Source organism: Notamacropus eugenii, chromosome 7 (genome assembly GCF_028372415.1).
Source record: "Notamacropus eugenii isolate mMacEug1 chromosome 7, mMacEug1.pri_v2, whole genome shotgun sequence".
Classification (NCBI taxonomy): domain Eukaryota; kingdom Metazoa; phylum Chordata; class Mammalia; order Diprotodontia; family Macropodidae; genus Notamacropus; species Notamacropus eugenii.
This window is the reverse complement of record NC_092878.1, coordinates 13,533,617-13,551,189: the sequence shown is the minus strand read 5'-3', so window position 1 is coordinate 13,551,189 and position 17,573 is coordinate 13,533,617. Positions and strand designations below refer to the sequence as shown.

Below are 17,573 nucleotides of genomic sequence, written 5' to 3'. Positions count from 1 at the left end.
GCATATTCTCCATAAAATCAATCATTGGGCGGAAAAGAATTGGTCCTCAAGGGAACATCTTCCAAGCAGAGACACTTTTAAAGAAACTGTAAGTGTGGAAATGTGGTGTTTTTTTTTTTTTTAAATTCCCTGGCTCTTTTCGGTAATAGAGACCTGAGATCTGTTAAGCCTTGAGAGGTTACTCTTCCATTCCAGTAAAACTTGTGTCCAATAAAGATAATTCAGGGATCCCTATATCTGAACACATTTTAATTTCAATGGCAGTTAAATCAATTTGTTGTCTTACTGCACTCTAAGCCCCAAGAACAGAGTCTGGGACAATATGATGGAGATTAATAGAAATCCTCAAAGGAGGGAGATGTGTGACCTTGAGCTAGAAATTTAACTTCTCTAAACCTTAGTTTCCTCATCTGTAAAATGAGAGTTTTAAACAGTTTCACTTGAAGGTTCCTTCCAACTCTAGATATAAGATCACTGATCCTCTGATTCTATCTAACGTGCAGACCTCCTAACCATAGATAGAGCAGGTCTGATTCAGCTCACTTAGAATCGGAAAGAATGTTCTATTTTTGAGGCAGAAGAGCAATGTCTTTGGGCCACCCCAGGGAGGAAAATACAAGAGAAGAATGGTAGTTATTCCCAGTCACATTATCCCATTTTTTCCTAATTGCTTTTCCCATATGGAAGTGCTCCAAGATAAGCATGGGTTTACTATCATTACCTAAATCATGAGGATAAGACCATGATAAGGACATGATGTAAGATCAAAGAGTGATCTGTGACCATCAGAAGGGATAGAAAATTTTTACCATCTCCACCAAAGTGGCCGCTCTTCCCTCCCCTAGACACTCAAAGTGACAATGGCGTTTACATTCATCTCCTATTGTAGATAAGGTTAGACTAGCCTTAGAGCAAATCCAGTACATTTTGGATGCATGCGACTGTCGCAAAAAGCCCTTATCCCCTGGAGATGGAGGCCCCTCTGAGTCTTTTTTTTTTTTTTAAAGCAAGAGGTGACAATTCCCCCTGCTCTGGTAGGCTTCTCCAATTATAATCATTTACAGCTCAGAAATGCCATGTAAGCAAATCATTGCTTTTTCTGTGGTAAACATTAACTAGGGTTTTGCTTAAAGAAACACTGGAGCAAATAAGGGAGAGAGGATTTCAGAGGTCACTCGGGACATGGATAAGGATGCTGTAATTCTAATAACTAGGAAGATTAAAAAAGTTAAATCCATGGTAAATCTTTCTTAGAGAATGTCATAACAGAACTGGAGCTACTCAACTCACAAATATTTGAACTCTATTTCAAATGACAGAAGATGTTAGAGTAGATAGAGTGGACTTAACCTCAAGAGGTTTTCATTCAAATACTAATTTGGGTATTTAACAATTATATGAAAGTCACTTAACTTTTCCCAACAGGCTTTTTCAGCTGTAAAAATGAGATAATATCTGAACTATCTTACCTGGCTTATTACAAAATATTACTTCAATATGAAGTATTATTATTATTGGGTGCCAGAGCTTAGAAGACTTCTGACTTCGTAAATGACCAGGAGTTTGATCTGGTTTCAGTTAAAGGTGTTTTGGAATTGGAAGTCATACATTCCCCAAGCAAATCATATGATTTCTCCTTTATTTTTAAGGACATGATCTGGTCACTTCTTGTTTTCCTAAATGACTCAAAATGAATGAGAACCACCTTTTAATACATGGAAAATGAGGAAAGATGGGAGTTACATCATTGAAGCACAAGACCTTAGGGTGTGTTCAGAGCCAGAAAGAACCATAAAGGTCATGGTCCACCTCATTTGACAAATGAAGAAACTGAATTTCATGTCTGAAATTCATTCCTGTGGGGTCTCTAATGCAGGAGTTTTTAAAGTGTGCCTTCCAGTGACTCCCCAACCCCAACCCACTTGACATATTCATTTATTACCTGAGAAGGTCCAGATTCCAATCAGGCTCTGCTGTCTACTATCTATGTAGCCTTGGGCAGTGCACATATGCTCTCCAGATTTCAGATTCATAATATAAAAGAAAATAGATGTAGAAATTAGGCCTCAGAAATATGGAGCCTAATGTTCTAAATGAGCAGAAGAGGAAACTGAGGCCCAGAGAGATTATGTGATTTGCCCAAAGTTATATATGTAATTTGAAACATAAATGCTTACATGTGTAGCAGGGCTGGAATATTAATTCAGAGCCTCTCTTTCCAAATCTAGTGCTATTTCTAATAATCTGCACTTCTACCACTTCTCTAAAAATGCAGGAGAAGGAGAAGACAGGCATCCAAGATCCCTTCCAGCTGAGTCATATGATGTTTGCATCAGCCTTCTCATTTCCCTGTAAGACATTTATCAGTTTTGTTATCTAAGAGACAGAATAATGAACTAGCAGTCAAAAGACCTGGGTTTAAATATTGGGTTCAAATGCTATCTCAGATACTTTGTGCTTATGACTTTTAACTTCAAATTCAGACAGATAGACAGACAGAGACAGAGAACACACAGAAAGAGACAGAGAGCACACAGAGAGATAGACCAGACAGATAGGGATAGGGGATGAAGAGAGCGAGGAGAGAGATTGTTTACATGCTGAATACTCCATTAGGATCTGAGCTTCTTGAAATCAGGGTCTACCTTCTGCCTTTCTTTGAGTCCCCAGTACTTAGAACACAGTAGACATTTAATAAAGGTTTATTGACTGACTGATAAAAGCATAAATGCTCTACTTGGCAAAGTTGCAGATGGCACAAAAGTAAGACACTGGGTGGCAAAATCAGAATCCAAAAGGATTTGACAGGCTCAAAGAGTGAGTCAAATCTAATAAAGCAAAATATAATAAATATAACCATCAATTCCACACCTGAGTTTTAAAAAATCAATTTCATAGTACCAAATAGGGGCAGCACACATGCTTCCATTAATACGAATTTTTAAAAAGCTCTAGGAGGCTTGGGGGGTCTCAGTGTGAGTAACGATGTGAAGGGTCAGACAAGTCATATCAAAGTCCTCTTCAGTTACATTAGAAAGCAAAGTGTGCAGAATGAGGGAAGTCCCGATCCAGCACTCAGAGGAGTACATGGCACACAGTGGATGCTTGATACATTTTTATTGACTGACCGACTGTCTCACTCTCCTCTGTCCTAGTCAGGCCACATCTGGAGTATGGCATTTAGGAAAAGTAATGACAAGCTGGGGCATGGTCACGATGTTGAAGAGATTGGAGACCATGCCAAATGAGAATCAATTAAAAATACTTATTGTGGAGAAGAAAAGACTTCGGGTTATCACGGTGGTCATCAAGTATTGGAACAATTGTCATGTGGAAAAGAGAATGAATTTGCTCTATTTAGCACCAGAGGGCATTACTTGGAACAACAGGTAGAAGTTGGAGAGATAAAGATAGAGTCTACCTGTGAAAAACCTTCCTAACAATTACAGGTATCTAAAAGGAAAGAAGGAAATAGGCATTTATTAAATACATTGTGATAAGTTAAATCTATATTAAATTAAATTAAACATACTTATATAATGTATATTAAATTAAATATATTAAATATGTAATTAAATATACTGTGATAAGTAAATATTCCCTCGTTTCATCCTCACAACAATCCTGGGAGGTAGGTACTATTATTGTTTCTTGTTTACAACAGAGAAAACTGAACTAAACAAAGTTACGTGACTTACCCAGGGTCATACAGCTATTATGTGTCTGAGTCTGGATCTGAAGCTAGGCCTTCCTGACTCCAGGCTCTGTGCTTTATATATACCCAGCTGCTTCTAAAAAAGAGGCACTCAAGGAGAAGGAGATAAGAAAAGGGGAGGGGGGAGTGGTGATAGAAGGGAGGGCAGATTGGCAAATTGGGGGAAGGGGTAATTGGAGAGAGAGAAGAGATGGGGAGAAAATTTGGAATTCAAATGTTGTGGAAGGGAATGCTGAAAACTCAAATAAATAAATAGAAATGTGAATAAATAAGTAGACTCTCAAAAGCAGCTTTTTTTTTACTTCCTTAGGGAGTAGGGGGTTCCCTTTTATGGGAGCCCTTAAGTGAAGACTGGATAGACATTTCTTTAAGATATTGTATGCAGATAGGATTCTCAGTCAAATATAGGTTAAGCCAGGAGTCTGTGAAGTCCTTTCTAGTTCTGAGATTCAGGACTTGCACTCATTCTAAGCAAGGGAAAAAACAAGCAGCATATTCAGGGTCTTGGATTTTGATTTTGCCTGCAATAGTAAATCAGTCTATCCTAGGGGGTAGAAAAATTAGGTCATTCCTGCCTGGGCAATGGGATTACCCAATTTCTGGCTTGGGTTGAGTGGTATCAAATAATGCCTCAGAAAACCATTTTTGGATTCTCCTGTTCCCAGTCTTGACTGAGCTATTTAGGTGAAGTTTCTCAATAAGTTTGCATCAATGAAAAAATGACATGACTTCACAGTCTGAGAAGGGAGGAAGCTCTTTGTTTTGAAGGCGAAGGTTTCTACACCTGGATTTGAGTTATTCTTTAAAGATATCCCATCCAGCCTGTTGGAAGATGACCCCAGTTCCATCTAGTTTTAGAATAGTCTCTCAATGAGGAAAGAAAGTTAGGGGGATAAGGGTAGGTAAGTACTTAAATGTGTATTCTCTCACCATGACTATCTCTTCATTGTTCAATAGATGAGAAAACCAATGGCTGTGGGCAGGAATCAGAGTGGTGGTGTGACTGAGTTCATCCTGGCAGGTTTCCCCACTCTTCATAACATGCAAACTGAGCTCTGTTCAATATTCCTGCTAGTGTACCTGCTGACCTTAATGGGCAACATGGTGATTATAAGTGTGGTAGGAGTTGATCCCCGCTTGCAGACTCCTATGTACTTTTTTCTGGGAAACCTGTCCTGCTTGGAGATCCTGATCACTTCTGTGATTATCCCTAAGATGCTGACTAACTTCTTTTCGGGTCGGCGTACCATCTCTTTCACTGCTTGCATTACTCAATTCTATTTTTACTTCTGCCTTGGAGCTTCTGAGTTTCTGCTACTGGCTATCATGTCTGTGGATCGTTACTTAGCTGTCTGTCATCCCTTGAGATATCCTATACTGATGCGTGGGGCCATATGCTTACGATTAGCTCTGGTCTGCTGGGCAGGGGGCCTTCTCCCTGTGCTTGGTCCTACAGTGGTTGTGGCCTTACTTCCTTTCTGTGGCCAGGATGTGGTGATCCAACATTTCTTTTGTGATAGCGGCCCTTTACTTCGCTTGGCATGCACCAACACCAAACAACTGGAAGAGGTTGATTTTGCTCTGGCTTCTGTGGTCATCATGGTCTCCCTTCTGCTTACTGCTACTTCCTATGGTCACATTGTTTTGGCTGTCCATCGAATACCCTCAGCCTCAGGCCGACAGAAAGCCTTCTCCACTTGTACCTCCCACTTGATGGTGGTCACACTCTTCTATGGAAGTGCCATCTTCCTCTACGTCAGACCATCACAAAGCAGTTCTGTTGGCACAAACTGGGCAGTGACAGTAGTGACTACTTTTGTGACACCACTAATGAACCCTGTCATTTACACCCTTCGAAATGAAAGAGTGAAGGTAGCCTTAAGGGATATGCTTAAGAAAGGATTAACAGCTTGCTCTGGACATCTCTGATATTATTACAACTAGACTAGGGAAAGAAAGAAATGAAAAGGAAGAATCAGAGGAAAGGGTAGATCTACTTTACCTCTGCATTCTGTTTTGGTATAGCATGAGAATCACTCTTGTGTCCATATCTCATTGGCCTTTAATCTTTGGAAAATCTTTCTCACTGTCATTTTTATTTTACTAACATCTTCCACACTAGCAAACTGCAGAATTCTAGAACTAGCGAAGATTTCCAAAGATTACTTAGTCCTTATTCCTTTTTCTCAAGGAAAGATTCACAAGCCAAATTACAAATGTTGACTGAATTTTCTAACAGCCTTTGGGGACTCTTTCTGATTAAATAAACTTCCACAAAGTTAATAAGTTTGCCACATATGAAAGACTGCAATATCCAAGACCTAATGAGCACAGGAAGAAATGCCAGTAGATCAAGTCTGCATAGACTGTGCTTGAGTTTTTTCAAATCTGCTTGCTACACCTAAATATTTGCCAACAGATGAAAAAGAAATAAAGAAAATTGAACCAAGGGACTGGTTTCCAACTCTAGAGAAATGCCAATAGTCATGGAAGGTTGAGACCCCTGAAGGACTTAAGGAGACTAGCTTTTCATCAACTCTTCTGCTTCCTATATTTTATCTTCATCTAGCTTCAGGTAAAAGTTTGGTGGAGAACTATTTTATTTCTTGTCACTGGGATATCTTTCCTTTAATTATACCACCTTCCCTTCCTGTCTTTTCTTAAATTCATATTTACTTTTATTGAAGTTGGTGTGGGAATGGACTTATCCTGATGAATACTGACCATTTTTTTAATGATTGTAAATATAGTAGTGTATTTACTGGCCAACTGAATGTGATAAATAATAGTAGTCACTATGGTTACTTCTAAAAATTGTGTTCTGTAATTTTGTAACTATCTACCTCATAGGATGCTGATGAGCAGATGAACTCATGCCTTACAATGTACTCAGAGGCTGATGTGAGAGAAAGATAACAAATAAGGTGATGTTCATCAGTGAGAACCTAATATCACATAGTGATGGGAGAAATAAATGTACAAAGATGTTCCAGATAAAGGACAATTAAATTCAAGAGCTTGGTGAGTAAACTGATTTCAAAATGATCCAAAAAATGGGCACATTGAAAAGCTTTAACACCACTGTAAAACTGACTGATGGAACAGTCTTGAATCTCCAAATGCCTATCTGACAAATCAAACTGAATTAACTCAACATGATCAAAACTGAACTCATCATCTCCCCTTCTCCCTCCACCCCACCAATCCCCACCCCTTTCCAGAATTTTCCATTATTGTCCAGAGCACCACCATCCTGCTAGTTCCTCAGACTCACAAACTCGGTGTCATTCTCCACTCCTCATTATCCCTCAGTCTCTTTATCCAATATGTTGCCAAGGCTTGCTGATTTTACCTTTGCACCATCTCTGAGCTATGACCATTTATGACCTCTGATGCTGTTACCACTCTGGTTCAGGACCTTATCACCTCATGTTTGGACTATTCAATAGTCTGCTGGTTGGTTTGCCTGTCACATATCTCTCCACAATCCAGTCCATCCTCCATTCAGCTAATGAAGTGATTTTCCTTACTTGTATATCCTACAATGTCATCCTCCTTCTTATTCAATAAACTACAGTGGCTCTCTAGCACCTTTAGGATCAAACACTAAAAGCCTCTGTTTGGTTCTAAACCTTTCATAACCTATCTGTTTCTTCATAACCTATCTGCCCTTCTGATCTTCTTGAATATCTTCCCTATATACTCTTTGATCCAGTAGCAATGACTTTTCTGTTCCCTGGACAAGTCACTCCCCTAGGCCCAAAATGCTTTCCCTCCTCATCTTTATCTCCTGGATTCCCTAGAATCCTTCAAGTCTCAGCTAAAATCCTACTGTCTATGAGAAGTCTTTCCCAAACTATTTTAATTCTAGTGCCTTCCCTCTATTGATTATGTCCCCTTTATCCTGTTTATACCTTGTTTGCATATCATAAGAATTTTTAATTTACTCTCTAGTGGCTTCAGGATAGTCCCCCCTTTTTTTGTACAAAAAAAAAATTCAGAGAAATAACTGAAGCTTTCCTTACAGTGTGGAATTTGAATGAATCTTTCAATAATTTAATCTGGATGATTAACTTGTTAGGGGTAAAAGAATCCTTACCTCAACTTTGTCATAATGATTTCCTAGCTGGTTGTAATTTCCAGAGTAACTCCTCAGTGTTTGTTGATCAATTTACAACTTGACCTGTTGTGATTTTTCTCCTTCTGCTATCTTCTGCTATCTGGAGAGGATAGTATTATCCATTAGCCTACTAGAAATTTTATGTTTATCTCTGAAATATAAATCTTTTCCTGTTCCTTTGGCAGCCATAAAATCCAATTGTACCTTTTCTTTTCCCTGATGAAATTGGCAACTATATAAGTCATAGGAAAATTCTATCTGGTAGGTGGTTATTTTTAGGTATCATGAGGCTACTAAGCAAAAAATAAACAGGTTAATGAAATGTTTCTGAATGTTGATAATTATGATTGGCAGTACTACCTGCCAATGAATCTTTGTATATTTCCATATCACACATATTTGTTTGCATGTTATCTCTCCCCCATTAGATTCTGAGCTCCTTGGGGATAAGGACTATCTTTTGCCTTTCTTTTTATTACCAGCACTTAGCCCAGTGATGAACACATTTAGAATAGGTGCATAATAAATACTTATTGCCTGACTGGCATATCTTGGATTTATCTTTAAGATTTCAATATGTGGTAAGAATGTTGTTTTTTCCTTTCCTGTTACACTACTACCACTCTTCTTATTATGTATTTCTATCTAAGGAAATCTTGCAAAGAAGTAGAAAAAGAAGCAATGGGGAGGGGAAGGTTATGATGAGAGATCTAGATTTTCATAGATTTGTTGAGGTCAATGAACATATTGACTCAGAAATTTCCAGAGAGTGGGAAATCCAGAACAATGGAATTTTCCCAACTGCCAGTGATGTAATAGTAATATGAAAATATTCCAGTCATTTGTATAAGTGGGGAGGGTAATTAATAATCTAAGATATTTTTGGACAGAAACAGCTCCTATTCACATCAGAATAAATGCTTTTAATCTTCAGTGGATCTATAATCTCCATGATGCAGCTACTTCCTCCAAAGCTGCAAATTGCAACACATCTCCTCTTCCTTTGCAAATTTTGTCCATGTTGTCCTACCCTCCACAGATTCTGGGAGTGAAGGGGTAGGGTCTTCCTCTGAATCTTACGACATTATATGGATCTCAATGAAGTACAAGAGCTAACCAGTGACTATCCTTCATTTTTGTCACAAGACCAAAACCTTTTCTTATCACATTTCCTGGTAGCATCCTTCACAACACCTCTCTTACACAATTTTTATTGGTAATGTGTCAACCAGCTTATGCAGATCACTTGTACATCTTTCCATTACCTTTGGGGGACCCCTTTCTTGGATATTTCATGACTTACAGTCACACAGCATCAATAGAAGAATTTTTTTAAACATAGCTTTTATTTGAAGGGGAAAGTTTGGGGTTCTTAAAAGTACTACACATGCAAAAATTAAGCTTAGACCAACATCTTGTGCCCTATTTCCGTGTAATTCAAAATGAATACATGGCCTTAAAATTAATTATGATACCATGAAAAATTAGTTCAGTGGACAGAGCCAAGATGGCGGACTAGAAAGACACATTTATGCAGGGTCCTCCCCACAGCCCATAAAATACCTGTAGAGAGGGACTCTCAACAAATTTTGGAGCAGCAGAAGTGGAGAACCACAGAGTGGAGGAGATTTCCAGCCCACAGTGACCTGAAAGGCTGACGGAAACGTTAGTTGTGCTGGACACAGAGCCAAGCACAGAGCCCAGCCCAGCCTTGGACAAGTGACGGTGCGTCGCAATGAGACTCTGGGAGGAGGACACCTCGGGGGTGGAATCTCCAGTCCCAGTAGCAGGTCCTCAGATCCCTTGGCCCACAGGCCGCAAAGGTCAGTGACAGGGTTTAATCAGCAGGCCAGGAAGGGAGAAGGGCTTTCCCATAGCTCTAGCAGCAGGCAGCGGCCACAGAGCCTGCACAACAGCCATTATGAAGCTCCACTGTTGGAGCATAAAAAACCCTGGGGGCATTGAAAAGCTGAGTCTTACCTCCACCCTGGGTGGAAGCCCTGGGAGAGCTGGTCTTTGTCTCACACTGAATGGCAGTCCTGCCCATCCAGCTTATCTGAAAATCAGCCCCCAGTGTTGACTTGGGAACTGGATGCCAAGTGGCTGTGGAGAGGTATCTGCTAAGATTCTGGGCACAAAAATCCCTCTCTGCATCCAGACTAGTACACACTTGATTGTGCCACCTTGGAGGAACTGAGATCTCACAGATTCCCAGAGTATACCCTACTCTTGACAAAGGACTCAAAAGTCAAGTAACTGGTTGGGAAAATGCCCAAAAAGGGAAAAAAAGTAAGACCATAGAAGGTTACTTTCTTGGTGAACAGATATCTGCTCCCATCCTTTCAGATGAGGAAGAACAATGCTTACCATCAAAGAAAGACATAAAAGTCAAGGCTTCTGCATCCAAAACGTCCAAAATAAATATTCAGTGGGCTCAGGCCATGGAAGAGCTCAAAAAGGATTTTGAAAATCAGGTTAGAGAGGTGGAGGAAAAACTGGGAAGAGAAATGAGAGAGATGCAAGAAAAGCATGAAAAGCAGGTCAACACCTTGCTAAAGGAGACCCAAAAAAATGCTGAAGAAAATAACACATTGAAAAATAGGCTAACAATTGGCAAAAGAGGTTCAAAAAGCCAATGAGGAGAAGAATGCTTTCAAAAGCAGAATTAGCCAAATGGAAAAGGAAGTTCAAAAGCTCACTGAAGAAAATACTTCTTTCAAAATTAGAATGGAACAGATGGAGGCTAATGACTTTATGAGAAACCAAGAAATCACAAAACAAAACCAGAAGAATAAAAAATGGAAGATAATGTGAAATATCTCATTGGAAAAACAACTGACCTGGAAAATAGATCCAGGAGAGACAATTTAAAAATTATGGGACTGTCTGAAAGCCATGATCAAAAAAAGAGCCTAGACATCATCTTTCATGAAATTATCAAGGAAAACTGCCCTGATATTCTAGAACCAGAGGGCAAAATAAATATTGAAAGAATCCACCGATCCTCTCCTGAAAGAGATCCAAAAAGAGAAACTCCTAGGAACATTGAGGCCAAATTTCAGAATTCCCAGGTCAAGGAGAAAATATTGCAAGCAGCTAGAAAGAAACAATTCAAGTATTGTGGAAATACAATCAGGATAACACAAGATCTAGCAGCTTCTAAATTAAGGGATGGAAGGGCATGGAATAGGATATTCCAGAAGTCAAAGGAACTAGGACTAAAACCAAGAATCACCTACCCAGCAAAACTGAGTATAATACTTCAGGGGAAAAAAAAATGGTGTTTCAATGATACAGAGGACTTTCAAGCATTCTTGATGAAAAGACCAGAGCTGAAAAGAAAATTTGACTTTCAAATACAAGAATGAAGAGAAGCATGAAAAGATAAACAGCAAAGAGAAGTCATAAGGGAGTTACTAAAGTTGAAGTTCCTACATGGAAAGACAATATTTGTAACTCTTGAAACTTTTCAGTTTCTGGGTAGTTGCTGGGATTACACACACACACACACCCACACACACCCACACACACACAGCACAGAGTGAGTTGAATAGGATGGGATCGTATCGTAAAAAAATGAAATTATGCAGTGAGAGAGAAATATATTGGGAAGAGAAAGGGAGAAATGGAATGGGGCAAATTATCTCTCATAAAAGAGGTAAGCAAAAGACTTTTCAGTGGAGGGAAAAAGAGGGGAGGTGAGAGAAAAACATGAAGCTTACTCTCATCACATTCCACTAAAGGAAGGAATAAAATGCACACTCATTTTGGTATGAAAACCTATCTTACAATACAGGAAAATGGGGGAGAAGGGATAGGAGGGGTGAGGGAAGATAATGGAGGGGAGGGCAGTGGGAGGAGGGAGCAAATTGAGGTCAACACTCTTGGGGAGGAACAGGATCCAAAGAGAGAACAGAAGCTATGGGGGGCAGGACAGGATGTAGGGAAATATAGTTAGTCTTACACCACATGACTATTATGGAAGTCATTTGCAAAACTACAGAGATATGGCCTATATTGAACTGCTTGCTTCCCAAAGGGAATGGGTGGGGAGGGAGGGATGAAGAGAAGTTGGAAGTTGAAGTTTTAGGAACAACTGTTGAGTATTGTTCTTACTACTAGGAAATAAGAAATGCAGGTAATGGGATATAGAAAGTTATCTGGCCCTACAGGACAAAAGAGAAGATGGGGACAAGGGAAGGGAGGGATGTTAGAAGAGAGGGCAGATCGGTGATAGGGGCAATTAGAATGCTCGGTGTTTTGGGGGGAGGAGGGGAGAAATGGGGAGAAAATTGGGAACCCAAAATTTTGTGAAAATGAATGTTAGAAGTTAAATAAATAAATAAAACGGAAAAAAATTAGTTCATATACTTTTCATTTCATTTCATCTATAGATAGGAGATGTATTCTTAAGCAAATAAAAGACAGAGAACAGAAAGAAACAAGCATTTATTAAGCATCTACACAGTACTGTGCTTATAGGTGCTATCATTATCCCCACTTTACAGGTGAGGAAACTGAGGCAGATAGCAGTTAGGTGACTTGCCAAGGGTCACATAGCTCATAAGTATCTGTGGCAGGATTTGAGCTCTGCTGTTACTAACTCCAAGCTTACTGCAGTATCTATTATGTCATCTAGCTGCCTAGAGGCAATGACAAAAGATAAACTAGATAATTTTAATTACATGAAACCAAATAGCTTCTGAATAAACAAAATCAATATATCTAGGATAAGAAGTGAAGTGGTCAAATGAAGAAAATATATTTATAAATTTTTTGGATAAGGTTTTGGCATTCAAGATATATAGATAAGTAATGGAAATAATGTATAAAAGCCATTCCCCAATATATAAGTAATCAGAAGATATGAACAAAGAATTCTCAAAAAATTTGCAAACTATTAACAATATGAAAAAAGTCTCCAAAATGCGGGTCACCAGCCTCACTTCTCTTCCAGAGCCATCTGAATGCAGTGACCAGATATTCTTCAGGATGACTGGAGATGACCCAGTTGCTCAAGGTCACACAGCTAGTGAGTGTCAGGTATCCAAGGTGAGATTTCAACTCAGGTCCTCCTGACTCCTGCACTGGTGCTCTATCCATTGTGCCATGTAGCTGCCCTAGAATACAATTCTGTAGTTATGCTTAGATCACTCATTTGATTTTGGCTTGGAGGAAGTTTTGGCATTTTGGTGTCACTTAGCAAAAAGTGGAGCTTCAACACTGAATTCACTGCAATTCATTAGTAATAGACCATCAAGAAAGAGATAAAACTAATCCAGGTACTGAAGAGGAAACTGCACACTTCTTCTGTATTCTACTTTAGTATTCTCCAAACTCTTAAGGTTGTACCCTAATATGTTTACTTGTTTAAAAATATATACATTTACTACTGTACTAATAAAATTATAAATTAAAAATGAAATAAAATGTTTTAATAGCTAAAAAACCTTTCGTTAACTTTTTGAAAAAATAAGAATATTATAATCTACTTTATTATTTTAAAAGTACCTGTAAAAGTCCTAGAAGAGAAGGCAGCCATAAATATGTTATTAGAAATTAATTTATTCACTCACTTTGATCAAATGAGCTAGCCAGACAGTTGAATTTTTTTCTTTTGTCATTTTCTATAGTCATTTTTTTTTAATTTTTCATATTTAACACAGTTCATATCACATAAAACAATTCCAACTCTTGGTCAGATGATACTTCTTTTAAAGTATTTACAATATAGACCACAAATGAATATTTTTTTAACATTAACCAACTGAGACCCAAATTATAACTATGTATACTAACTTCACAAGCCTTGACCTAATTGTCTCCTTTCTACTACTAAGTATTTAAGGACCCTAACTTATTGTTGTTGTTCTAAAGTCCTAAGCCTAATAGCTTAATTTTAGACAACCTCAGAAGTCCCCCTACCAACAATCTATAATTTAATGGATCTGATATTAAACTTACAAACCTTTTGACTATAGGAAGTTGCCACTAAGAGCAGGGACGTTGCAGGGAATCAATATCTCCCCAACTTCATGTCAATTCCAGGCAAGAGTAGATTTTCAACTTGCGTTCAGTCAGGTGTGATGTCTGCCAGGTGTCAGTGGGGAAATTTAGTCAGGAGAATCCTACCTCAGCCCAGGCTGAACAGCTGCTCTCCCATCCTTCCCATGAGATCCCTTTTTGCAGTTCATACCAGCATCTCAGCAGCTTACTGGCATCATGTATTGGAGGCTGAGATTGCCTTTCTTGCTATCCATACCTGGAGTTAGACTCAGAAAAACAGTCAGTAAATAGTCCCATTGAATCTTAAAATAACAAGTTCCAATAATAAGGTTTCACATATGGCTATAATTTCACATTGGCTAAGGAACATATTTTGAGGCAAGTCTTAAGTGACTTACACACCTTTCTATACATGTTCTAGTTCCTAATTAAATAACAACCATAAGATCAAATTTACCATTAAAACCTTAACTTTTTCATCAGTGCCAAATTTTACCTGAGGTTTCCTGCCTCTAGGAAACTTAGACTAAAATTATTTCCCCCAAACTAAAGATGTCTCTGATTTAGGCTCAGTAATTAATCAGTCAATTGTTTTAATACTAGTTACTTTTACATCACTTTGTAATATGTCCAATTTTTCTCCCCATCTCTCCCCTCTCCACACCCCCTAATATCTTGCATTCTGATTACCCCTTCCCTCAATGTTCCCTCCCTTCTATCACACCCCACCCTTCCCTTATCCCCATCTTCTCTCTTTTCTTGTAGGGCAAGATAAATTTCTATACCCCATTACCTGTGTTTCTTATTTCCCAGTTATATGCAATAATAATTCTCAACATTTGTTTCTAATTCTTTGAATTCCCACTTTTCTCCCTTCCTCCCCATCCCCACTGAGAAGGCAAGCAATTCAATACATACTAAATATATGTCATTTTGCAAAAAACTTTCATAATAATCATGTTGTGTAATACTAACTATATTGCCCTCTATCCTACTCTATCCTCCTTTGTTTTTTTATTCCCTCATTTGACCTTGTCCCTTCTCAAAAGTGTTTATTTCTAGTTACTCCCTTCTCCCATTTGCCCTCCCTTCTATCATTCCCCTCACCCCACTTGTCACCTCCTCCCCTACTTTCTAGTAGTGTAAGATAGATTTTCATACCAAATTTAGTGAGTATGTTATTCTCTCCTTAAGCCACATGTGGAGAGAGTAGCTTCACTTTTCCCCTCTCCCCTTCTCCCTTTTCTCCTCTATTGAACAAGATTTTGAGTTATAGCCTGCCCCATTCCCTTTCTCCCTTTCTCCTCCTACTATTTTCCTCCCTCACTCCTTAATTTTTATTTTTTTTTGGAGGCATATCATCTCTTCTGATTCAATACAACCTGTACTCTCTGTCTAACTCTGTCTATGTGTGTGTGTGTGATCCCTCTGCCTACCTAAACACTGAGAAAAGTCTCAAAAGTTACAAATATTTTCTTTCCATGTAGGAATGTAAACAGTTCAGCTTTAGAAAGTCTTTTATGATTTATCTTTCCTGTTTACCTTTTCATGCTTCTCTTGATTCTTGTGTTTGAAAGTCAAATTTTTTCTTCAGTTCTGATCTTTTCATCATAAATGCTTGAAAGTTCTCTATATCACTGAATGACCATTTATTTCCTTGAAGTATTATACTCAGTTTTGCTGGGTAGGTGATTCTTGGCTTTAACTCCAGTTCCTTTGACTTCTGGAATATCCTAGTCCAAGCCCTTCAATCCCTTAATGTAGAAGCTGCTAGATCTTGTGTTATCCTGATTATATTTCCACAGTACTCGAATTGTTTCTTTCTAGCTGCTTGCAATATTTTCTCCTTGACCTGGGAACTCTGAAATTTGGCCACAATATTCCTAGGAGTTTCTCTTTGTGGATCTCTTTCAGGAGGTGATGGGTGAATTTTTTCGATATTTATTTTGCCCTCTGGTTCTAGAATATCAGGACAGTTTTCCTTGATAACTTCATGGAAGATAATGTCTAGGCTATTTTTTTGATCATGGCTTTCAGGTAGTCCCATAGTTTTTAAATTGTCTCTCCTGGATCTATTTTCCAGGTCAGTTGTTTTTCCAATAAGATATTTCACATTATCTTCTATTTTTTCAAACTTTTGGTTTTGTTTTTTAACTGCGTGGTTTATGTCATAGTCATTAGCTTCCCTGAACTCAATTCTCTCTTTTAAAAAGCTATTTTGTTCAGTGAGATTTTGAACTTTCACCTCCATTTGGCTAATTCTGCTTTTTAAAGCCTTCTTCTCCTCATTGGCTTTTTGGACCTCTTTTGCCAATTGATTTAGCCTCTTTTTAAAGGTGTTATTTTCCTCAGCATTTTTTTGGTTCTCTTTTAGCAAACTGCTAACTTGCTTTTTGAGCTCTTCTACTGCCTGAGTCTAATTTAGGTTCACTTTGGAGGCCCTGGAGGCAGGGGCTTTGACTTTCTATGACATTATGCCTTGTTCTTCCTCATCTAAAAGGATGGGAGGAGACACCTGTTCACCAAGAAAGTAACCTTCTATGATCTTACTTTTTCCCCTTTTTTTGGGCATTTTCCCAGCCAGTTATTTGACTTCTGAGTTTCCTGTCCATACCCACTTTGCCTCCAGTTCTACCTGAGGTTCAGATGAGCTGCTCCAATCCCTCAAGGGTTTTAGGCAGGGGCAGGGCCATTACTGAGGGCTGAGGTTCAGATCAGCTGCTTCCTACAGCCAGAGGCTTTACATTGAACTGCCTGGAAAATGGATCCAGGTTGTTTCCTGGCCACCGTAGCTGCCTGCAGTCTGCTACTGCTATTGCTGCCTTCAGGAATCCTGGTCCCCTGTTGCCCAGCTTGGAAAGCCCTCCCACACTGACCTTTGGAGCTTTCTTTGTTGCTTGTGGGTTGGGATACCTGGGACCCTCCCTGCTGGGAACTCTGCCCCAGAGGTCTATTCAGGTCCTGTTCCTCCCAGTGCCTTTTGGCCAAGGCTGGCTCCACTATGCTCAGCATCCTGTAAAATAGATCTTTCCTGTTGGCCTCTAGGTTACCTTTGGCTGGAAACCTCTTTTGCTCTGTTGTTCTGTGGCTTCTGTTGCTCTAGACTTTGTTGAGAGTCATTTTTACAGGTATTTTGTAGGCTGTGGGGGGGAAAGTGCTAGAGTATATGATCTTCTCACTCTACCATCTTGTCTCTGCCCCCTAGAGAGTTGAATTTTTGAAGGAACTTTTTTGTTTTGTTTTGTTTCAATTTATTAATTTATTTATTTTTAGTTTTCAACATTCACTTCTGTAAGTTTTAAATTTTCTCTCCCTCTCTCCCCCTCCTTCCTCAAGACAGCATGTAATTTGATATGGGCTGTATATGTATATTCCCATTAAACACATTTTCATATTAGTCATGTTGTATAGAAGAATTATAACAAGTAGGAGAAACTATGAGAAAGAAGAACAAACAAAACAAAAAAGAAAATAGTCTGCTTCACTCTCCATTCCAACTCCATAGTTCTTTCTCTGAATGTGGATGGCATTTTCCATCATGAGTCTTTTGAAATTGTTTTAGGTCCTTGCATTGGTGAGAAGGCAAAGTCTATCAAGATCAGTCATCACACACTGTAGCTGTTGGTGTGTACAATGTTCTCCTGGTAAAGAAACTTTTAAGTGGAAAGATACAAAGTATTTGTCAAGTAAGTATTGTTAATGAACATGAACATAATAGCTCTTCTGTATGTA

General features: G+C 38.8%; 1 protein-coding gene across 1 annotated transcript; it reads left to right on the top strand.

Moving 5' to 3' along the window:
• The first annotated feature begins 4,684 nt into the window (after positions 1–4,684).
• On the top strand, positions 4,685–5,644 carry OR6S1 (olfactory receptor family 6 subfamily S member 1). Its single transcript, XM_072624025.1, has one exon. It carries the CDS (start codon positions 4,685–4,687, stop codon positions 5,642–5,644), a length of 960 nt encoding a protein of 319 aa, XP_072480126.1.
• The last annotated feature ends 11,929 nt before the right edge of the window (positions 5,645–17,573 follow it).

What these genes read in the sequence shown, in the direction of transcription:
- OR6S1 (XM_072624025.1), top strand. Translation starts at nt 4,685, where the DNA reads ATGGCTGTGGGCAGGAATCAGAGTGGTGGTGTGACTGAGTTCATCCTG.